General features: G+C 35.9%; 1 protein-coding gene across 51 annotated transcripts in view; it reads left to right on the forward strand.

The window, feature by feature from the left end:
- otofa (otoferlin a) overlaps nucleotides 1–21,159 on the forward strand; it is a 145,325-nt gene extending 124,166 nt beyond the window's left edge. For 13 of the 51 annotated variants that reach the window (XM_073932662.1, XM_073932663.1, XM_009294734.5 and 10 more), the window contains 12 exons: nucleotides 271–408; nucleotides 489–626; nucleotides 890–1,017; nucleotides 1,949–2,119; nucleotides 5,377–5,537; nucleotides 5,624–5,766; nucleotides 7,858–7,946; nucleotides 10,473–10,571; nucleotides 12,252–12,493; nucleotides 14,555–14,733; nucleotides 14,849–14,949; nucleotides 19,767–21,159. In XM_073932662.1, the coding sequence (XP_073788763.1) occupies nucleotides 271–408; nucleotides 489–626; nucleotides 890–1,017; nucleotides 1,949–2,119; nucleotides 5,377–5,537; nucleotides 5,624–5,766; nucleotides 7,858–7,946; nucleotides 10,473–10,571; nucleotides 12,252–12,493; nucleotides 14,555–14,733; nucleotides 14,849–14,949; nucleotides 19,767–19,947 (1,770 nt within the window). In that variant the 3' untranslated portion in view covers nucleotides 19,948–21,159. Of the gene's footprint in view, nucleotides 1–270; nucleotides 409–488; nucleotides 627–889; nucleotides 1,018–1,948; nucleotides 2,120–5,376; nucleotides 5,538–5,623; nucleotides 5,767–7,857; nucleotides 7,947–10,472; nucleotides 10,572–10,732; nucleotides 10,832–12,251; nucleotides 12,494–14,554; nucleotides 14,734–14,848; nucleotides 14,950–16,549; nucleotides 16,752–19,766 lie in introns of those variants that run through there. The other 38 variants (XM_009294736.5, XM_073932628.1, XM_073932632.1 and 35 more) reach the window with 6 other exon arrangements.
- Nucleotides 21,160–22,088: the final 929 nt, after the last annotated feature.

Below are 22,088 nucleotides of genomic sequence, written 5' to 3' on the forward strand. Positions count from 1 at the left end.
ATTTATTTACTGAAAAAAAACAATTAGTTGTTCTCTTTGAATAATCCTGTTACATTAAGGACTGGAGTAAAGGCTGAAAATATTCAGATTTGACATCACAGGAATAAGTTAAAGCTTAAAATATATTAAAATAGGAAACATTTAATATTTTTGAGTGTTTTTGATCAATTAATGCAATATTGAAAAGTGTCTTCCACACTTTGTAACAGAAGTATACAAGATAAAAGAACTGTAATCTGAAGAAATCCAAGCTAAAGATCTTTATCTCAGGTGTACAATAAAGAGCTGGAGAGTGAGTTCGGTAGCTTTGAGGACTGGCTTCACACCTTCAACCTGTACCGAGGAAAGGCTGGAGATGATGATGACCACAATGTGGTTGATGAGGACAGAATTGTGGGCAGATTCAAGGTAAGAATGAGTAAAACACAAAACACTGTATACATTCAAAGTGTGAAATGATTTTGATATTTTGTCTTCTTATGAACCAGGGCTCCCTCTGTATGTATAAACTACCACTGTCTGAGGAGATCACCAGAGAGGCAGGATTTGATCCAAACATGGGCATGTTCCAGAGTATTCCTCACAATGACCCTATCAACGTTCTTGTCAGGATTTATATCATTCGAGTGAGTGTATTCAACTCCAAAGATTTAAGTTGACTTCACTTGTGTGCACACAATAACATGTGTGTTACAAAATGTAAATGTGATAATAGCAGACACTTAAACAGTACACTATACATGCTTACCATATAAGTGATGTGCAGTGCACTATATGCATATCCATTGTATGTATAAATCTGGTGTATACATTAGGGTTAAGTTGAATGTGTTTTATGCACTGTTCCTTATCTGCTAAATCTGCTTAAGAAAAATGAATCTCTACTCAGGCCACAGACCTGCATCCTGCAGATATAAATGGAAAGGCCGACCCTTATATAGTCATTAAATTGGGAAAGTCAGACATTCGAGACAAGGAGAACTACATATCCAAGCAGCTGAATCCTGTCTTTGGAAAGTGAGTAGTAATCCAAACAAACTAGTCAAGTGGATTTCGTTTAAGCTAGAAATTTTAGTTTAGGTACCAATTCTCACTATTAAATGGAGTTAACTTGTTGAAAAGGTTCGGCGGCGGAACCACGCCTCACACCTACTCCCTATTTTCTCGAATCTGCACTTGCAGATTTTTAGCCCATCATTGATTCTGTTTATTTACTTGTGTAAATGTGTGTAAATTCATATTTATTCAGTTTTTAAATTAAATTCAGTAATATTATTGACTAATATTAAAACATTTATATGATTTATTTACATTATAGTTTGTAAAGTTATATTTTCTGTCTTTTAGTAGAGATATTATTTGAGAGATTTGCTTTGTTTGCCAAATAAATGATCTAATTGGATTTGCATTGTAAACAATTCATACAAGTTTAAAATATGTTACTTTTAGTTCATATTTTAAGGTTTTAGTCATGACACTCCCAAAATAATTAGAGACGGTACCCCCACTCTAAGATTTTGGGCATCATCGTAGGATGCCCGATCAACCTACCTACCTGTTCACTGTTTATCATCTTATTTCCCTTCCCCTTCATGCCACTGTTCTCTTACCATCCCCTTCATTTCTACGATAAAGTCTAGCTCAAAGTTTGCTGTGGTCTATGCTGGTGAACTAGTGGTTTATTACTTGCCTATTATTAAGATATTGGCTGTTTATTTGTGCTTTTAAACTACAAATTCGGCCTGATTTTTTTCTGCATCTCTCATAATAACCAATAACTAAACTACTACGTTAATAACTATTAATGAGCAGGGAATTAGAAGTGTATTGAGCTAAAAGTCATAGTTAATGGTTTGTTAATAGTGAGAATTGTACCTTAAAATAAAGTGTGATAAATTTTTTTTATTATAACTTAAAAACACAATCTCCTTTCTCCACTCTCCATAAGGTCATTTGATATAGAGGCCACGTTCCCAATGGAGTCTATGCTGACTGTGGCAGTGTATGACTGGGATTTAGTCGGAACTGATGACCTGATTGGTGAGACTAAGATTGATTTGGAGAACAGATACTACAGCAAACACAGAGCCACATGTGGCATTGCTTCCAACTACTCTGTGTAAGTGTCTTCCACTGTTTACTTTCTACAGGAAGGTAGCACTTAATGGGTGCTATAGAGTGTTTTCATTTTGGGGTTGTCAATTGCTAATAGTTTTTTTTTTTTGTGATGTGACAATTCATGAAATTGATTTCATATATCAACCCATATAGAAATCTGATCTATGGTAATATATGCAACTTACATACATGTATATGGCATAGAAGTTCATATTTTGATTTCACATATATAAAATGTAAATATGCAACATACATTATAAAGTATTGCAAAAATTGTTCCACTTATTTATTTATTTATTAATTAATTTATTTATTTATTTATTATGATTCACACCCCAGAGGTATGTAAGCGAACATTTTTGTAATATTTGTAAAATGCAAATATGAACTTGTATCTCTTATATGCATTTTGCATATGTATCCATGCATCATTTTTCTTTATGGGAACAACTAAAACTAGAAAAGTAATGTACGTAAGCAAAATTTATGGTGGCTTGAGAAAGCCTAGCCTGAAAGATAGAAGTAGTTTTAAAGTGTAAGTACCTAAAATAGTTTTATAAGAAGTTTGAAACAGTTGGCATAGATCAGTGGTTCCCAAACTTTTTGTTGTGTGCACCCCTTTCTAATATTTGACACCTGTCAAGCACCCCTTTCTCCGATTAAACTCCACCTTTTTAACTACAATAACTAAATAATATTTTCTGTATACATTATTAAAATAAAAATAACAAAATACGTGAATTTAATGGTTGAGCTTTTATGAAAATGGCAATTTTCACAGTTCATCTGGCATGTTTTTCATCGCTAGAGCTTCTTGATGGATGCTGCAGTCTACCCGGGAAACTGATGGTCCATTCCTACTGTCACTTGACTTCTTTAAAGTGCCAGTTTTTATCCAGGTGTCCATTTTGATGAATATAGTAAGCAAAAACAAAAAAAAACAAAAAAAAAAACAAATGTACTATTCCTTAGCGCCTAATGTGAAAGGGTGGGGCTTTTGTGACGCAGACGTGAAACCGCGACATGATTGAGCATGCATAGGTTGTAAATTACAATTTATATCGTGTTTTTTTCTCTCTCTGTGAATTTATTTTCCCTCAAAAATATGACATCTGAAATTCACCCAAGATACATGCATTAAAATAAAAAAGATAAATTCTTCCACCATTAAAAACATTCTCTCGCACACCCCTGGTGGTCAGACTGTGCACCCCTAGGGTTGCACACACCCCAGTTTGGGAACCGCTGGCATAGATAGATAAGCACATACAGTTGAAGTCTGAATTATTAGCCCCCTTTTGATTTTGATTTTCTTTTTTAAATATTTCCCAAATTATGTTTAACAGAGTAATGGAATTTTCACAGTATGTCTGATAATATTATTTTCTTCTAGAGAAAGTCTTATTTGTTTTATTTTGGCTAGAATAAAAGCAGTTATTAATTTAAAAAAAAAAAAACATTTTTGGGACAAAATTATTAGCCCCTTTAAGCTAATTTTTTTCGATAATCTACAGAGCAAATCATCGTTATACAATAACTTGCCTAATTACCCTATCCTGACTAGTTAACCTTATTAACCAAGTTAAGCCTTTAAATGTCACTTTAAGCTGTATAGAAGTGTCTTAAAAAATATAAAGTAAAATATTATCTACTGTCATCATGGCAAAGATAAAATAAATCAGTTATTAGAAATGAGTTATTAAAACTATTATGCTTAGAAATGTGTTGAAACAATCTTCCCTCCATTAAACAGAAATTGGGGGAAAAATAAACAGGGGCGCTAATAATTCAGGGGGGCTTATAATTCTGACTTCAACTGTATATGTTAGCATGTTTCTAGGATGGATTGGAATGTTTCTTGCTAGGCGGTTGATAGTGGTTCGGAGTGGTTGCTAAGGTGTTTCTAATTGGCCGCTACGGTGTTCTGAATGCTTGCTCAGTTGTAGCTAGGTGGTTGCTAGGGTGTTCTGAGTGGTTGCTAAGCGGTTGCTAGGTTGTTTTGACTGGTTGTTAAGGTGTTGCTAGACAGTTGCTTAGGTGTTCTTAGTGGTTGCTAGGCAGTTGATAAGGCATTGCTAGAGTGTTTTGAGTGGTTACTAAGCATTGCTAGGCGGTTGCTCGGGTGTCCTAGGTGGTTGCTAAGGTGTTGTTAGGTGGTTGCTAAGGGGTTTTAAGGGGTTGCTAGGGTGTTCTTGGTGGTTGCTAAGGTGTTGCTAGGCAGTTGCTAGGGTGTTCTTGGTGGTTACTAAGGTGTTGCTGGGTGGTAACTAAGGTGTTCTGAGTGGTTGCTAAGGCATTGCTAGGTAGTTGCTAAGGTGTTTTAGGTCATTGCCAAGGGGTTGCTAAAGTGTTGTTAGGTTGTTGCTAAGGTGTTCTAGATCATTGCTAGGGTGTTCTGAAGGGTTGCTAGGAAGTTGCTAAGGTTTTGCTAGGTGGTTGCTAAGGTGTTACCAGGTGGTTGCTAGGTGGTTGCTAAGATGTTGCTAGGCAGTTGCTAGGGTGTGCTCTAGTTGCTAAGGCATTGCTATGTGGTTGCTAATGTGTTGCTAGGCGGCTGCTAAGGTGTTGTAGGTCATTGCTAAGGTGTTGCTAGGCGGTTGCTAAGGTGTTATAAGTAGTTGCTAGACAGTTGCTAACATGAATTGAATTAGCATGGTTCTAGTATGATTTATCATGAGGCTAGCATGTTTCCAGTATGAACTATTATGTTGTTAGCATGAATTTAGTATGAATTAACATGTTGCTAATATAATTAGTATGTTCGTATGTTTATTAGTATCGAGTATGGATTAGTATATTGCTAGTATGCATTGGTATGTTATTAGTATGTTCAATGTACAGTCAATGGCAGTATTTTCACAATGGAAGTCAATGGGACAGTTGCTAAGATGCCATAAGTAGTTGCTAGAGTGTGGCTAGTAAGTTGAAAGGTCATCAGTGATCGGCAGATTGGTAGTCTGAATTAAATGAGCCAATGGGACTTTTCCAAATGCTCCGGGTCAGTTTTCGGAAAACCGTAGGTCGGATCAGTTGGAAAAGATATAGCAATGTAATTCAGTGTAGTTTGGAGGTTTGGTAGTTGAAGTATGAACGGTCTAGGAAAAGATGTGCTCCTAAATTATTCTCAAAAGAAGAAGTTTATTCCAGTATGTTGGCTTTCTCAAGCCACCATAAATATATCATAATAAATTTGACAAACTGAAAGTCTTTGGTGACAGTAGGTAAAAGTTAAATTTAATTCTCATCAAATCCATCCAGCCATGGTTATAATGTATGGAGAGATCCTCAGAAACCAGCTCAGATCCTGGCTAAGTTGTGCAAAGAAGGTAAACTGGATGGACCTCACTATGGACCTGGGGGAAGAGTCAAAGTTGCAAACCGGATCTTTCTTGGGCCGACAGAAATTGAGGATGAGAGTGGTGAGACATTTGTAAAGCTAATATAGAGCTTGTATTGATGTTTTTCAGTCATACGTGAAAACATATTGATTTTGTTTGGCTTACAGGTCTGAAAAAACAAACAGAAGAACACTTGGCGCTCACAGTCCTTAGACATTGGGAGGAAATCCCACGTGTTGGTTGCAAACTCATCCCTGAGCATGTGGAGACGAGGCCTCTCCTCAACCCAGACAAGCCAGGCATAGAGCAGGTAGGAAAGAGTGGACAAGAAAATAGTGCTGGGATCATGGTTCACACTGTGTTCTTGCTGAATTTTTCATCATTGGAAACAAAATTCAGAGAACATGATGGATTATTTTGAACAATTGCATATTAATAATGCCTGGGTCAATGGGTAGTTTATTTCAGTATGTTGAGCTGGAGCTTTCTTTTTTGCTTATCATTCACTTATAACGAACTAAGGGTAAGAGGGAGGTGTTTAAGAATATTGTGGCTGAAGCCGTCAAACTGACGTCAAAGGTGACAGACCACCACTCCAAATGTAGAAGCAAATGGTCAGATTTTGATTGAAGATTACTGAAACCTTTTTTTCAGTGGATAAATAGATTAATTAATCACTTAAATGAATTGTGTGGTAGAAAAATAAACATGGTAAATTTAGATTTTACACAGAATTTAAGATGTTTCCAGGGAATCCCCCTAAAACAGTCAGTTGAGGCATTTTGCTTTACTACCCTGCTCAATTTCCTTATTGAAGCTGAGTAAAAAGTTATTTTAAAGGGGAGAAATCATCGCCTGCTCAGACCCTATAGGGATTGGTGAATGAACAGAGATTCTGTTGTGATTGGGCAATGGGCAGAATTTTGTCAGTTATCAGTTCACAAAACTGCATTGAACAGTTAATTTGTGAATTGCACTTCTCTGACTGCAACTGTTCTTAAGTTAACAACTCACTGATTCAAATGAGGCGACGTAGTGATGCTGTAGGTAATGCTGTCTCCTCACAGCAAGAAGATCGCTGATTCGATCCTCGGCTCAGTTGGCGTTTCTGTGTGGAGTTTGCATGTTCTCCCTGCGTTCGCGTAGGTTTCCTCCGGGTGCTTTGTCTTATGTATTTTTGCCATAGACTAGTGTTTTCTTTCATTCATGTTCCTTTGGCTTAGTCCTTTTATTTATCAAGAGTTGCCACAGCGGAATGAACCACCAACTTTTCCAGCATATGTGTTACACAGCGGATGCCTTTCCAGTTGCAACCCAGTACTGGGAAACATCCATACACACTCATTCTCTCATACACTACGGCCAATTTAGTTTATTCACTTACCCTATATCGCATGTATTTAAGCCAGGTCTCGAACCAGCGACCTTCTTGCTGTGAGGTGACAGTGAGCCACAGTGTCGCCATACTAGTGTACTGTATATGATATGTTATTTTTTGTTTCCACTATTGAATTATTATGCATTATGGATATGACAACTTTTGGTAATAAATTTTTCTTGCAAAATAAACATTCATCAGTAATACTTTTAATACTTAAGTACATTAAAAATCAAGTACTTTTACATTAAGTGAAGTTTATTTATAAACTAATTTCGAGAGTATCACATGCTAAAGATTGCTTGCGGCTGGCCCAGCATTATCCAATTCATGATAAATCAATCAGACGATTCCTAAGTCACTATAAATGCCCTAAGTTCCATATGACAGCCAGCTTTATTTTGAAAAATTCCTCCTTCCACCCCTACTGTGGCCCAGCGGTTAGCACTATTGCCTCACAGCAACATCACCTGTTCTAGTCCTTACCAAGCCAGTCGACGTTTCTGTGCAGAGTTTACACGTTCTCGCCATGCTCACGTGGGTTTCCCCCAGGTTCCCTGGTTTTCTCCCACCATCCAAAAACTTAAGTTAATTGACTAATCCAAATCGGCACCATAGACATGCTCCTTCTAAGTAGTTTTCTCTTAAGAGCAATCACTATCTGTTCATTAGCTACTACAGCAGGGGAGTTCTTGAGATCTACCTGAGCTCAAACTCCCCTCTTACCCTGCAAACGGGAAGGAGCCCACAGGCTCAAGAATCTTATGAGCTCAGGGCTCTCAGCATGCCAAACAAGCTTTATAATCAATCATCAGCTAAATGTGAACTCTTGAAATGCAAGTAAAATTTAAAAAGAAGGCTTTATACTTTACTGGAATATCATTTTGTTGGGGCATTCAGACTTTCACATAAGTGCCTGATGATGTGTACTTTATCCACCAATTCTGAAAACGCAAAGTGGTGCATTTGATCATTGTTTTAGTGCAATATCAAATCCTCAATTGTTTTCTCTCAATCTCAAAGGGAAGGATTGAAATGTGGGTGGACATGTTTCCTATGGATGTCCCAGCACCAGGACCAGCCATTGATATATCGCCACGCAAACCAAAGAGGTATATGATTCCATTATTTTATTTCATTTTTAGTTCAAGCTTTTAGTGGTTTCAGTTATTCAGTTTTAAGGAATTAATAATTGACTTGTGCATTGTGTTGCAGTCATTTCACATGCTTTATCTTAAGGAGTATGCAACTATACTCAACTATACGTATGCAACTATACTATTAAAAAGTCCCATTTTAATACAGTATGTGCATCAGTGAGTTGAAGATGAGACTAAAATAGGAAGCTTTAATAATCAGTCCTGCTGAGATCACATACTCACTATTAGTTCATTGCACCCTCAAGCGAGGAACAGATTGCTTTATTTGGACTGTGTGTGCAATTAATATTCTTTGGATGATTTAATCGCCTTGGATGAAGCCATGGCTTTGAATGGTGTATTGCCAAACTAAAGAAGGTCTTTTTTTTCTTCTGCTGTCTCTTATAATTGTTTACTATCATTTTCAATTGTGTTCGACTACAGTGATACAGCTAGAGTTTAGAGACAAAGAAACCACTCAGGGTTTGTAGATAAAACATATCTTTATTTTCCTCCCATATTTACTCTGCCAGCTTCGCACCTCCATCTGCATTAATTTCTTCTTTTTAATCATCTAAAATAAACCTCCACAACAAAATCAAATACAAGACCAGGCATGTGCATTAAGAAAATAATAAAAAGTTATGATTACTAATCTGACAAAATTACATGTCAAGATTACCACATTATGCATTTTTGAGGGTTAAAAAAGTTTTTTTGCCAGATAACACCAAAAAATGTTATAGTTGTAATTAAAAACTTATATACACAGCATATTGACATTTTGACTTTCATCAGCTTTCATTATATTTTAGTTTACCATTTTTATTCGTTTCTGTTCTTTGATTTCATATATTTTAATTTAGTTCTGTTTTAGAGTGTGTTTAGTGTGTGTAGATGGCGTGAAACAAACTTTTGCAGCTCTCCACAATCGTTCTCTGACCGGTCTTCTAGACTATTGCGTCTTGTTCCCTGATTCGTCAGGATCCTCTCATATGACCGTTAAGCAACTGGTACATTGCAAGTACAGATGGCGCACAAAATGCACATGCCCAGTGAAGATGAAGGGTCACTTATCATGCATTTTAGACTGTTTAGTGTGGAAGAATACTTTTTTTCCTGAAACTCAGTAAAAACACAGATTTAGACCGGGAGCAATTTTATTCTAATGTGACATTATTAATAAAACATGCACTATTTTGAATGCAGTCTAATGCTGTTTTCACACCTGCATTATTTAGTTCACTTGAATCGCACTAGAGTTCAGTTTCCCTCTTAGTGCTTTTTTTTTTTGGGCAGGTGTGAATGTAGCACTCGAGTGTGCACCAAAAGCAGACCAAAAAAGTGTACAGAGGCCTTCTTGAAGAGGTGGTCTTTCAAACGAACCCTGAATCGGTTTGTTTGGGGTGAGAACATGATCTGAACTAATACAGACCCAACTGCAAAAAGTATTGCACCTTTTTGGACTAAACCCAGCTGATGTTGCAAAGATTATTGAATACACAAGACATGTCACTCTTTTTGAATGGGGAAAAGTTTAACGGTCATTATGGTAAATGAAGCCCCACCTACTAGTACAGGAGCCAATCATCGATCACTATATGGCGAATAAATCCCACCGTCCAAGGCGATCGCTATAGACTGACGATTCTCTGGGACAGGGGCTCGGACCAGACGTGAGTTTCTGCAGATTTTGTGTGATTTAGATGTTTAGAAATTAAACTAAAGACACAGTTATAGTTTAATTTTATTGGTGTTTCCTAATACGAAATTTTATTGTAAGCTTGGCAAGCAGTTTTGGAGAATATGATGTTCTTCCATTCAGACAAAATGCCAGAGCATAATGCCAGAGAGGTGTTTTAAAGATGGCCACTGAGTAAAATGACTTGCCTTAAAGGGACTTTGGGCATTGGCATTTTCCTGTATGTTAATTCTAACCAATCGAAGTGAAGTTTCACAAACTAATTTCGAGAGGAGCATGTGATAGGATTGACTGCAGCTGGTCCCTATCGCTATTAGTAAGCCAATTGGATAATTCCAAATTTAACATAAATATCCAACCTAACTTCATTCCCTATCTTCGATCCCTATCTTCATTTGTCACATGACTGCATTTTTGTTCATTTCTATTGGTTCGGACTAAAACCATCAGTGTGTTGTGAAAAGGCAGAAAACGACAGAAAAATGCTAAAATGTATAATTTGTTGCCCTTGGTCCGGACCAAAGGAACCAAACCACATATGTGAAAGCACCCTTAGAGAACCAGAACTGACTGTAAAGAGAACACAAGTGTGAACACACCTTTGGTTTAATTCATTTCAATTTAGTAACTTTTATTTTTTCTATTAAGTTTTTACACTTGATTCATCTCAGTTTTCAAAAATGCTCTTCATAGATAAAACTTCATTGTTTTATTTTTTTTTTACAGTAGTTAGTGATAATAACCTAGGTTTGAGATGATGCTCTCATTGTTTTCCTTCCCCTCCACTCGTCTCCCAGATATGAGCTCAGGGTGATAATATGGAATACTGACGAGGTAATTCTGGAAGACGATGATTACTTCACAGGGGAAAAGTCCAGTGACATTTTTGTGAGGGGGTAGGTATGGGCAGCTGTGTGACAAGTGTGTGGTTAATCGGTTGCCTTTGTTTGTTTGTTTCTGTTTCCTTTTGTTTGTCTGTCTTGTTGCTTTGGTGTTTTTTTTTTTTTTTTGTCTATCCCCCTCCTTGCCCCCGCGTCATTGCTGTGCTGTTCTCTAGCTTTGAGCTTCGTGTTATTATTTGGAACACTGATGACGTAATTCTAGAGGACGATGCTTTCATGACAGGAGAGAAGATGTCAGACATCTATGTCAGGGGGTAAAGACGACACGATCGCATGGCTTGACTGCTCTGCCCATCAGAAACCTGCACTTACCCCTTCCATTTAAAACAAATGAATGAAAAACCACCTTTCACATACAGTAGATCCAAGTTAAAGGGTTAGTTCACCCCAAAAAATTAAATTATGTTATTAGTTACTTCCCTTCATGTCGTTCAAGTTCCCTGAGACCTTTGTTCGTTTTCGGAGCACAAATGAAAAATATTTTAGATAGATAGATAGCAATGGTCACAAGACATTCAAAGTCCAGAATGACCAAAAATGGCCAGATAAATTTAAAAAGTCAATATTTTGACAACTTTGAATGTCTCAGGACCATTGCTATTTATGAGAGAGCTCCTGGAGTTCATCTAAAATACCTCAAAAGGATCCAGGGTATTGAAATGACATGATGATAAGCGATTAATAACACAATTCTCATTTTTGGGTCAAATAACCCCTTAAACAGGACCATATCATTCCAAAAGTGGCTGTTTTACCTCTGAAATAATTTGATTATATGCGCTAAAATTAGTAGAAATGTAAATAATTGGTGTACATTAAATATATATATATTTTTTACATTTAACATTTAATAGTTAATGTAATATTTTATAACTGGTATGGTCTTGGTTTGTTGGTACATTTTTTTTTCAAATGTCTTGGAGTCTGAGATGTCTTTCTAATCAATTACTGCATGAAAGCATAAGATCTGTCTGTTTGCATGCCAAAACTAGCATTTGCATACTAACGTTTTGATTCTCGATCCGTCTCAAGAATTGAATAGATTTTTTTCTATGCATGCATCTGCTCTATATTGTTGTCTATAATAGCTGAAATAAATCATGATACACGGGATCTTTGTATATTGCTGATTTATTGGGACAGGCTACTTTTTCAAACTGATACGCTTTACAACTTAAGTGCAAATAATGGAGTTGATACCTGGTCAAGGATCTCTTTTTCTTTTTTATTTGCAGAGAGTGCAGGAGTAATTGCATGCACTCTTTTTCAAATTAGATTATTAAAAAAGGAGTAACATGCACATAACACAAGTCAGGAACTGATGATCTACAGTACACATTATTTACAATTTTATGTTTTTTTATAGTATAAAAAGTCAAATTTTTATATATATTAAGTGGTTAAAAACACTAAGTATAGGGTGGAATATGTTTGTTTTTTTTGTTCAGTTTCCTGATGCATTATGGATTTTCAATATATAATGTATAAATTATATTATGCATGTTGTCTCTGGTATTTCCGTCTATACATTTTAGTTTTACAAGTTTAGAACATTTGTGCATGTTTTGTTGTGCAAGATATATGAGGAGTCATTGTTGATCCTGTTGCTTGTAAATTGTTTGTATAAATATTAAAATTGCATGTAACAATTGAAAAAAATGTTCCTCTGCTCAGCTGGCTTAAAGGACAGCAGGAGGACAAACAGGACACCGATGTACATTATCACTCTCTAACTGGAGAGGGAAACTTCAACTGGCGCTTTGTCTTCCCCTTTGACTATCTCATGGCCGAGGAGAAGATTGTTATCTCCAAGAAGGAATCAATGTTTTCCTGGGATGAGACTGAGTATAAGATCCCTGCTCGACTCACCCTTCAAGTATGGGATGCCGATCACTTTTCTGCAGATGATTTTCTGGGTAAGCTTACAATTAAACATTTTTAAGGCTCTACAGTGTGACCGTGTCTTTTTTTATTTCTGGAAGCTCTAAAGGTTGTTGTTGGCTTTGGACAAGCAATTCAACCTTTAAATAAAAAAAAAGAATGTTGGTTTTTTTATGTTTAAATGGCTAAATTTACATGGACATCAGTAATCAAATTGTTTGCCTTAATTTCAATACAACAATAATATGATTAAGGTGTTTACATGACTTGTCTCTTGAATGTTCTTTTAATGATCCTGTTTTACATGTTATAGCACATCATTCGATTAACGTCATTGCAGCACAGAGAAATTGGATGCGAGTATAAACTGCTGGAAGAGTGTTGTTTTAATGGAGTTTTATACTGCATGCAAGAAAAAATCTCTGCATTTTGCGGTGTGTGTCTGTAGTCCTTCACTGACTTAAGTGCAGAGAATAGTGTCAAACAGCCATGTGTGTATAGACTATCCTGTCGCTAAAAAAGATGAATTGTCCTACATGACGGTAGTTTGGTTGCAGTGTTTACATGTCTCTACTGCACTTCAATAATGCGACTAAAATCGGCATACTCCTTGTCTTAGTTCAGTTTCTGTTAAGTTTGATTATGACCTTAATCAAATTAAGGTAATCAAAAATCTGTTTACATGGTAGACTCTTAATCAGAGTATTGTCTCAATTAAATTATTGGTGTCCATGTAAACCATAGACTGTAAAAGATTATGGATGTAGTATCAGTGATGTCACCCATAGGTTTTTGAAGAACCAAAAAGAAGCTACCAGTAGGCGTGGCCAACCGTCAACATTTTGTTTGCCCGTCATCGCACCAACTGGGGAATACCAAAAAAGGTCAAAGAGGCGGAGCACGTGTGGAGCGACAGACTTCTGCCGGCATTTTGCTTAGGCTTTTATTTGAAAGAAATGCTTAATACTTTATTGTCTGTTACCCAGTTTGTGTTTTGACCACATGTGCTTGGTTGTGTACTATATCAATAATGTGTAAAGTCTTTTAAAAAAATGTTGTAATACATTGAGCCACTGAGCATTGTTCTTATGACGTTTTTCTACAGGAGAAAAACACAAATTACTTCTAAATACTTTAAACACTTTTAACACGGACTATAGTCTGTGTTAGTAAATCCAAGACTAGTCATGAAATCCAGGCATAGCACTGCATGGCAATGCTTCAGATGACTGTTCTAGAGCCTACAGCTAATCAGTCTGTCAGATTCTTGAGTGCATTACAGGCCTAAAAAAAAAAAGATAAATTATTTTAAACAAAACAAATCAAAAATAGATATGATATATAAGTACATAATTTCACTCACCTGGGAAATGGAGGCCACTTGAATGGTTTGTGAGCACAGTTAATTGCACACAGCATGCCATATCATCTGATAATTGTAAGAAATAATTCCAAAAGACAACTGACTGTGTAAAGCTGCATAAAACATAAAAATAGGATGTATATGCAGATTTCAGCAGTTAATCAGCTGTAATCAGCGGAGGTGAAGTAACAGTGACCTACCTAGTTGTCACTCAAGTGGCCACACCCTTAATTATGCAGACCTAATAAAACCTAATATAAAGGAATTTTATTGTTGCCCTTGTTTTTTCTTTTAAATTCACACCCCTCAGTTGTCATGAAGGATAATAGCTATATACACCTAAATTGTTCTTTGTACCGGGCTGTAAACACTTTTTTTTTTTGCTTCTGTAAAGTTGGCCATTTTAGTTGTGGGTTCATTATAAATTTGCTCTGTATGGAGCCAGGACTAGTGGAATTTTGATGAATTTCACAGTTTCAGTTACTTCCGTACTCAATGTCACGGACATTAGATGGTCTTTCATATATCACCTTCTACAGTACAGTGTTCAATTTGAACAGTCATTTTCCAACTCTGCATTTCTTTTGTATGTTTTTTAATGTCATGAAATATGTCTTACATTTCATTTATAGTGATCTTAAAAAGGTCTTTAAATGTCTTTCTTTTGATTAAGTAAATCTTGTAGAAAGCCTGTAACTCTTTTAAGAGTAAATCCTTCTGATTATTTTCACAGGTGCGATTGAGTTGGACTTGAATAAGTTTCCGCGTGGGGCAAAAACAGCCAAGCAGTGCTCTCTAGACATGGTTCTCAAAGAGCATGAGCTGCCAACCATCTCCATCTTCAAACAAAAGAGAGTCAAGGGCTGGTGGCCATTTGTGGCCCAAAATGAGAATGATGAATTTGAGCTAACGGTGAGTTTATAGAATGTTGTTAATATCTGCTGCTTGATCATTTGTTTTCCAGCATATGTTGTGCTAAAATAAGTGCATTCGTTTTTGAGCTCATTGATATTTTACTTGTTTACAGGGAAAAGTAGAGGCAGAGCTCCATCTGTTGACAGCAGAGGAGGCAGAGAAGAGTCCAGTCGGCCTGGGGAGGAATGATCCGGAGCCACTTGAGAAACCAAAGTAAGACATATAGATGTTTGCTCTAGCTCACATGGTGCCCATCTGAGAAATAATGCAGTTTCAGCTTATGAATAATATCTTATCTGATATACTGTAGATAATGAAAGTCTTTGCCTTAAAACTTAACACAAAAATGTAACTGAAAGATAAGACATAATATTGCATGCATTATGAGGTATAAAGCTGCCTTGGGAAATAAAAGTAGTGCAGGGTGCCTGGAGGATCTTAAATTTAGGTCTCAAAAAGTCACTGAAATTCACTGAAGTATTGGGTTGTATGTATTAAATACTTTTAAACAGGTCTTAATTTTCCTCTGTTCATGTAAAGCTACCCAATCGGTACAACCAACAATCCATCTAAAAACATTTAACAAAAGTACAATTGATTAACTTTACTTACCAATATGGTTTAATTATCTTCCTTACATCCTTACAATGCCAGTTGTTTAAAAGTTCTCAATGAATTATGCATAGTTGTATGTTGTAAATGAATTCGGTTTAATATAGTTTTTAAAACTTGTCATTTTTAAGTTATGGTAATATATAACTGTGTTTTGACACATTATTTAAAATATGTGGCTAAGAAATAACAGAATTTAAATTTTAATGGGGCAAGTAAAAAAAAAAAATATTCAATTGGCCATTCCAAAATATCCTTTGTGTTTTGTCCTGTAAAAGTCAGAAATTTCATTCATAATGGTCTTAAAAAAGGCCTTAAATTTGACTTGGGGAAACCTGCAGAAACCCTGCAGTAGTTGTTAGTTAGTTAGTAATAAGTAGAGTAGAAGAAAGAAGAAGCTGCAATTGTGATACTACTGTACAGTTCATACTGTGGTTAGGGGTCTGTAATCATCACAGTTGCATTTACAGTTCTTGATCAAACCCATTAAAACAGTAATCTACTGAAATATTATATATATATATATATATATATATATATATATATATATATATATATATATATATATATATATATATATATATATATATATATATATTTATATTTATATATATATTTTTTTTTATTTTTTTTTTTTAGCACATTTAATTCAGTGTCAAGTGATCTTTCAGAAATCATTCTTATATGCTGATTTGGTGCTATTGATTAAACCAGAATGTATCAGCATTCATATGTTCAAAAGAGCTGATTTATTTAAGTTTAATTATTAAACTAATTATTACATCATTGCTAAAACTAATTCTTTTATAAAATTGGACTGACATTTGAATCTGATTCATCAATATTTCAGAAAATAAAGTTGTAATGTAGCTAAATAAATTCACAAAACCCTAGTTTTACACTGAAGCAGAAACAGACATGCACTTTACACTCCATACATGGAGTATTTTGGGTCTACAGTCTAATTATACAGCCAAAGAAAGAAGACATAAAGAGTCTCATATAAAAGCTGTAGATAATTATAGGTATGACACAAACACTGCCAGATGAAATGGGCTTAAGTCAGAAGCATTTTCTTCCCTTTCTAATATTCCCACTCTCCTGTTTCACATCCTTCCTTCCTCCTGTGCCTGCCCTTTCCTCCGCCTACCCTTCCCGTTCGTTTCCTTCATTCCAACCTCCATTCCTGTTTTGGAAAAAGTCGTCCAGACACCAGTCTAATGTGGTTCATGAACCCTCTGAGGTCCATACGATACTTCATTTGGCACAACTACCGCTGGCTGATCCTGAAGGCTCTGGCTCTGCTGCTGCTCCTTCTCCTCGTTGGGCTCTTCCTCTACTCTATTCCTGGATACCTGGTCAAGAAACTCCTAGGGGCTTGAGGAGAAATGGGAAGACCACTGGTAGCCCATTCTCTGTGCCTTTGTTTTCTTTGCTTGCTGTCTTTTCAGCTTTTCACAGCTTTTCTGAGTATATCTGTATTCTTGTTACTCATACCATTTTTAAAGGCCCACGATATGGATCTGAGGGATTGTGGGGGATTCGTTGTTTTCCATTTAGTCACCCCTCTTTCATCCCATCTGTTTTTTAATGCATATCTGTGTGTCATTTTGTGTCTCAGGTCTTTGTGCTTGTCATTTGCCTATGGTTGTCTGTTTGGGGCTAAAGACTTGCATTTTTTATTATGGATTTTTGAGATTTGTCATTGACTGTCTGCTAATGTGCTTTCTGAACTTACATCTGTTGCCTGATCTGTTCTTTTACTGCTAAACCCACTTTAAATTTACAGTATCATGCAAATATGTGGTAGTCCTAGGTGAATGTTTTTACTCACCCTCATGTCGTTGCTAACCCGATTGACGTTTTATTCTTCTGTGACTCACAGTAATCAGAAGAGAATGTCAAAGATAACTTTTTTTGGGTTGTTTAAAAGTGGACAAGCTCAAAATATTTCCAACCCTGTTTTACCTGATTTAAATGTTGTACACTTCAGTCTGACAACAGTGCAAATGGACAACAAATACAAACTGGATACCTCTACATGCAGGTCTGAAATGGTTTGAGCTTGCCGACTTTCAATGACTTTCAGAGGTTAGGTTGGCCACAAAAGACCACCTACTCTCTGTCAACTGACCTAATCCCCTGTGTTGTGTTAATTGATTGATTGATTTTATTTGACAATTTTAAGAAAAATATACAAACAAGTCCAATTAGACTAATTCATAAATACTGTATTTTAAAAACTGTCATGGATGAAAAAAAAACACATGCTTATTTCCATTGTGGTCCTTAATACTCTTAAAAAATGAACAAGCAAATCATAAATGGAGTGCAAACATCATCAGCTCAGCAACTCACTACAACAAAATCCTCAACTTCAATCATAAAACAACAATTTTTTAATTTCCCTTCTAAAAACACTCTCAAATTTAATCTCTTTCAAATTTCTAGGCAATTCATTTTAGGCAACGTAGTTAGTGCACAAGTGTTTCACTCTTAAATCTACAATGATAAATATCCCTGTTACTCGCTCTTGTAGAATGACAGTGTACCTCACTAACTAAAACATAATAATCAATAAAATAACTTAACTTTAAAAAAATACTTTTACTACAATTTTCATTATTTAAATGGGAATTTGTGTTGAAAATTCAATACCATCTTTGGTGTTTTCAGTCAAAATTGTCTGGCCTTTGAATATTTGCTTACAAACTGTTTGTAATGTTATGTTATATCATCACCACATACTGGATTGAACTGATTGTCTGATTGATGTATACTTGAGTTTGAGTTTTTAGGTGATGAATTCATTCTTAGTGGATAATGTGAGATTTTAATTCATTTTCAAATATTTTCTAAGTGATGTTTAACAGAGCAAGGAAAATGTTTACAGTATTTCCTTTCATTTTTTCTTCTGGAGAAAGTCTTTATTTCTTTTAGTTTTGCTGGACTAGCTGGACATATAGTTTCAAGTAGTCTTGAACACCTTGATAAGTTGCATACACTGTGCTTGATTCGGATTGGAGCAAAACTGTGAAGGGCTGCGGCCCTCTAGGAATCGAGTTTGAGACCTATGCTGTACAGCATGTGAACTCTCCTATTCACTTCAATGGCCAGTCGCTAAGCTCAGACCAATGAGATCTGGGATCCTTTAGTTCCAATAGGAAATAAAAAAAACCTGTTCTAATTGAAAAAAAAAATAGCTGAGAACAAAAAAAAAAATTCAAAATGTGCTATATTTGGTTTTTCCACCACAAGTGTAACAAGCTATAAATTAAAAAGTGATTCAAAACACTTTAGGAGATTGTTAAATAATGTGCTAACCAGAGAAGATTTCAACTTTGCCGTCTGTATTCTTTAGTTTAATGGCAAAATATGACAAAAAAGCACAACTTCCTCCTACAGTCCTGATTCTAACACAGACCCACAACAGAAATGAAAATGGCTGCTCTTCATATTGTTTATATATGTTGTCTCGATTCAAATTTATTTGAAAATTTCTAAATGTCATTATTGGTCTTTAGTGGACAAAGTTAGTTCATTTGTGTTCAGCAGAAGAAAATAAGTCATAAAGGTAAAAAAAAAAAATACTATAAAATTTTTAAAACTATCAAATTTGATCAAGTGTTCATACAATGAATGTCGATGGGAATGTTGTTCGGATCCCATTTAAACTTCCTTTATGAACATAAAACATTTTTTCAATATCTTATGTGGTCAGCAGCAGATGAAAGTTAGTCATAATGGTTTGAAACTACATTTTTTGGGGTGCACTATGCCATTAAGAGCCCGTGGGCTAAAGTTTTCCCATGGTAAAGTCCCCCCCAACCAATCAGAGAAGAAATGGAAAAATGATGGGTTTGATTGGGGTGAATCCCTCAATTAGAGATCGCCATTTCTAATTTTACACATTCTTTTGTGTATTTGTTTAATTGCAGAGCTACAAAAAAAACTGAAATTAAATGTATCAATTAAATGTGAATTTATCAGATTTTAAAGGGTCATGAATAGCCTAAAGCACTTTTTTTTTAGATGTTGACAGATATTTTGCCCCCCATTGAACTCCATTGTGTTATAAATGAGATTATTATAATCATTTAATCATTATTGAAATGATTAAAGTATTATATATATATATAATTTAAATATTTAAATATTTTTAAATTAGGAAGTTACCATGGCAACTTTAATGGAACACAGTTTGGTATATTTAGCTTTGGCTCACCACCCTCAGTCAAGTTTGGTTTTTGACCCTTCATAAGAAAAAAATTTGGGCACCCCTGCTTTAAGAGATCAGGATACCATCATCCTACTAACCACTAACATATATATTACCTCTCTTCCTCCATCTTCCATGTTTCACCTTCCAACTCACCACCTCCTACCTACCTTCATCACCTCTTCACATCCAATAACAGCCGGCCCGACACCACCTTCCTGTGGTTTCTGAGCCCACTGAAGGCCATCCGCTACCTGATATGCAACCGCTACAAGTGGCTCATCATCAAGATTGTGTTGGCTCTGCTGCTGCTGATCATGGTGGGCCTGTTTCTCTACAGCATGCCAGGCTATCTGGTCAAGAAGCTGCTCGGGGCCTAAAGAGAGATCTGAAACGTTAGTTTGAGAGATTCTGATTTCTCAAGCGGCCCATTTCTTATTTTTGGTTAGAATTTAAAGCACTTCTTTAACTTTTAGAATTTAGCGTACCTCATGTTAAGCGCAACGTATCAAATATCTGGACTTTTTAGGTATCGGTTTGCATGTATTACCCAGAAAGATCAATTATCTTGTTTGTCTTTGTATATTTAAAGAATAACAACTCATAGGGAGAAAAGTAAAGCAGCAAAGTGTCTATTTTTGGTACGAAATTGAATAAGCTGGTTGAGCATTTTCACGATTTATTCATATGAATGCATTCAGATTCAATATTTTGTCGTTTTGGTCTAGATGTGTTTGTGTTGCTGCTAAAAGCACAATAAGCATGCAAATTTGTCTTAAGAAAGATGACTTGTTCATCAGTAGCTGCAGTCTGAAAAAAAAATCATGATAGGGTTGCAGGCCTCGTATAGAGTATGTAATTTGATTACATTTTGCCTTGATGTTTGCACTTTCAGTCCCTGACACAAATCTTCTGTACTCCATAATGTTTATCCTTTATAGAAACACACAGACACAAGTAGAGGAATGATGTCTCATTTGACATTTTCAATTTAAACAATACGAGAATGCTCTTTCTTATACTCCATGCTGTGGATTGTGCTTGCGGTGTACACTAGTTTGCTTGCCGTTTACTATTGGTCTATTTAATGAATGGTAAACTAACCATGGATATGTTTGCACTGATTTTGGCTTGTTTATATAAAAGAGTGTATTTTTAATTCTTGTTTACAAGTGTGCAATATGGATTGATTTATTTATTTTTGTCAGTATGATGACATAATAAAATGAACTCATTGAAGTAAAAGGACTGAACGTGATTCTTGTTTCTATAGTTTGAGTATGCATGTGTGAGAGAGTTTATAACCTTGTTCTTTTTCACACAGTCGTCCAACTACCAGCCTGTCGTGGCTGTTGAGTCCGATTCGGGTGACCAGCATAATGTGTTGGCGGCAGTATAAGTTGGTCACAGTGGTGACTCTGCTCATCATAACCGGGCTGATCTTTTTGGGCCTCCTGTTCTTTTCTCTGCCTTCAGCTTTCATGCAGAAGCTCTTCAACATCTCTGGATAGTCTTCTGATGCCAGCACCTAATGCCCAGTCAATATTTATCATTTATGATTTAATGGATTTAAATAAAAGGTTACATATGAATATGTGGTATAAGTTTTTGTTCTGAAAATTATCAATTGTGTGTTTAGATTTTATTAAAATTATGCTTTTTGGCACATGGCAACAACCTGTTTTGCACTGTCTGGTTTAATTAATTTGTTATTTCAGTCATTTGTTTTAAAAAAATCATTTCCACCACACACAATGGGTAAAAACAATGTACCCATTTTTGTTGCGTGTATCATCAGAGTAATTTAGGGCTTTTGATTTAAAGCTACTTTTATGTAAAATTCAATATAATGTTATGACTGAAAAGCTTTCTATGAGCATGTGTTCTTTTTATTCATGACATTCATATAAAGTAGTTCAGCATTATAAATATTGCACATGTATGCATCTTGTTTTTATCTTACATAAAGTGGCTGTGGGAGAGTATAAAATTTTATATTTAATATTTTATTTCACTTCACGTGTGAACTTGGAAGACAAAACCTGCATGGCCATATTTTTGGCAATAGGCAAAAATAGGCACTTTATAGACCTGTCCAACTGATTATCAGCCAATCACATGGCTGCAGCTCAATGCATTTAGACATGTGTAACGGAGGCCAGCTGGTGAAGTTCTGTGCAGGTAAACCTCACTCCTCTGACCTCTAAAGGTGCTCTAGCGACAGATGTTAGAGGCCGTGGTCTTTAGCCTCCTTGGTGGAGCAACCGACTCCCATGCAGAAGGTCGCAGCTTTGATACCAGCTCGAAGCAGGTTGGGTGGCGTAGGACTGGCAGGGTTACACATGTTCAAGACGATATGCTGCAATTCAAATCAAGAATCAGAATGGGGAAAAAGTGACTTTGAATGTGGCATGGTTGTTGGTGCCAGAGGGGCTGGTTTGAGTATTTCAGAAACTGCTGATCTACTGGGATTTTCGTATACGACCATCTCTACGGTTTACAAAGAATGGTCTGAAAAAGA

Source organism: Danio rerio, chromosome 20 (assembly GCF_049306965.1).
Source record: "Danio rerio strain Tuebingen ecotype United States chromosome 20, GRCz12tu, whole genome shotgun sequence".
NCBI lineage: Eukaryota > Metazoa > Chordata > Actinopteri > Cypriniformes > Danionidae > Danio > Danio rerio.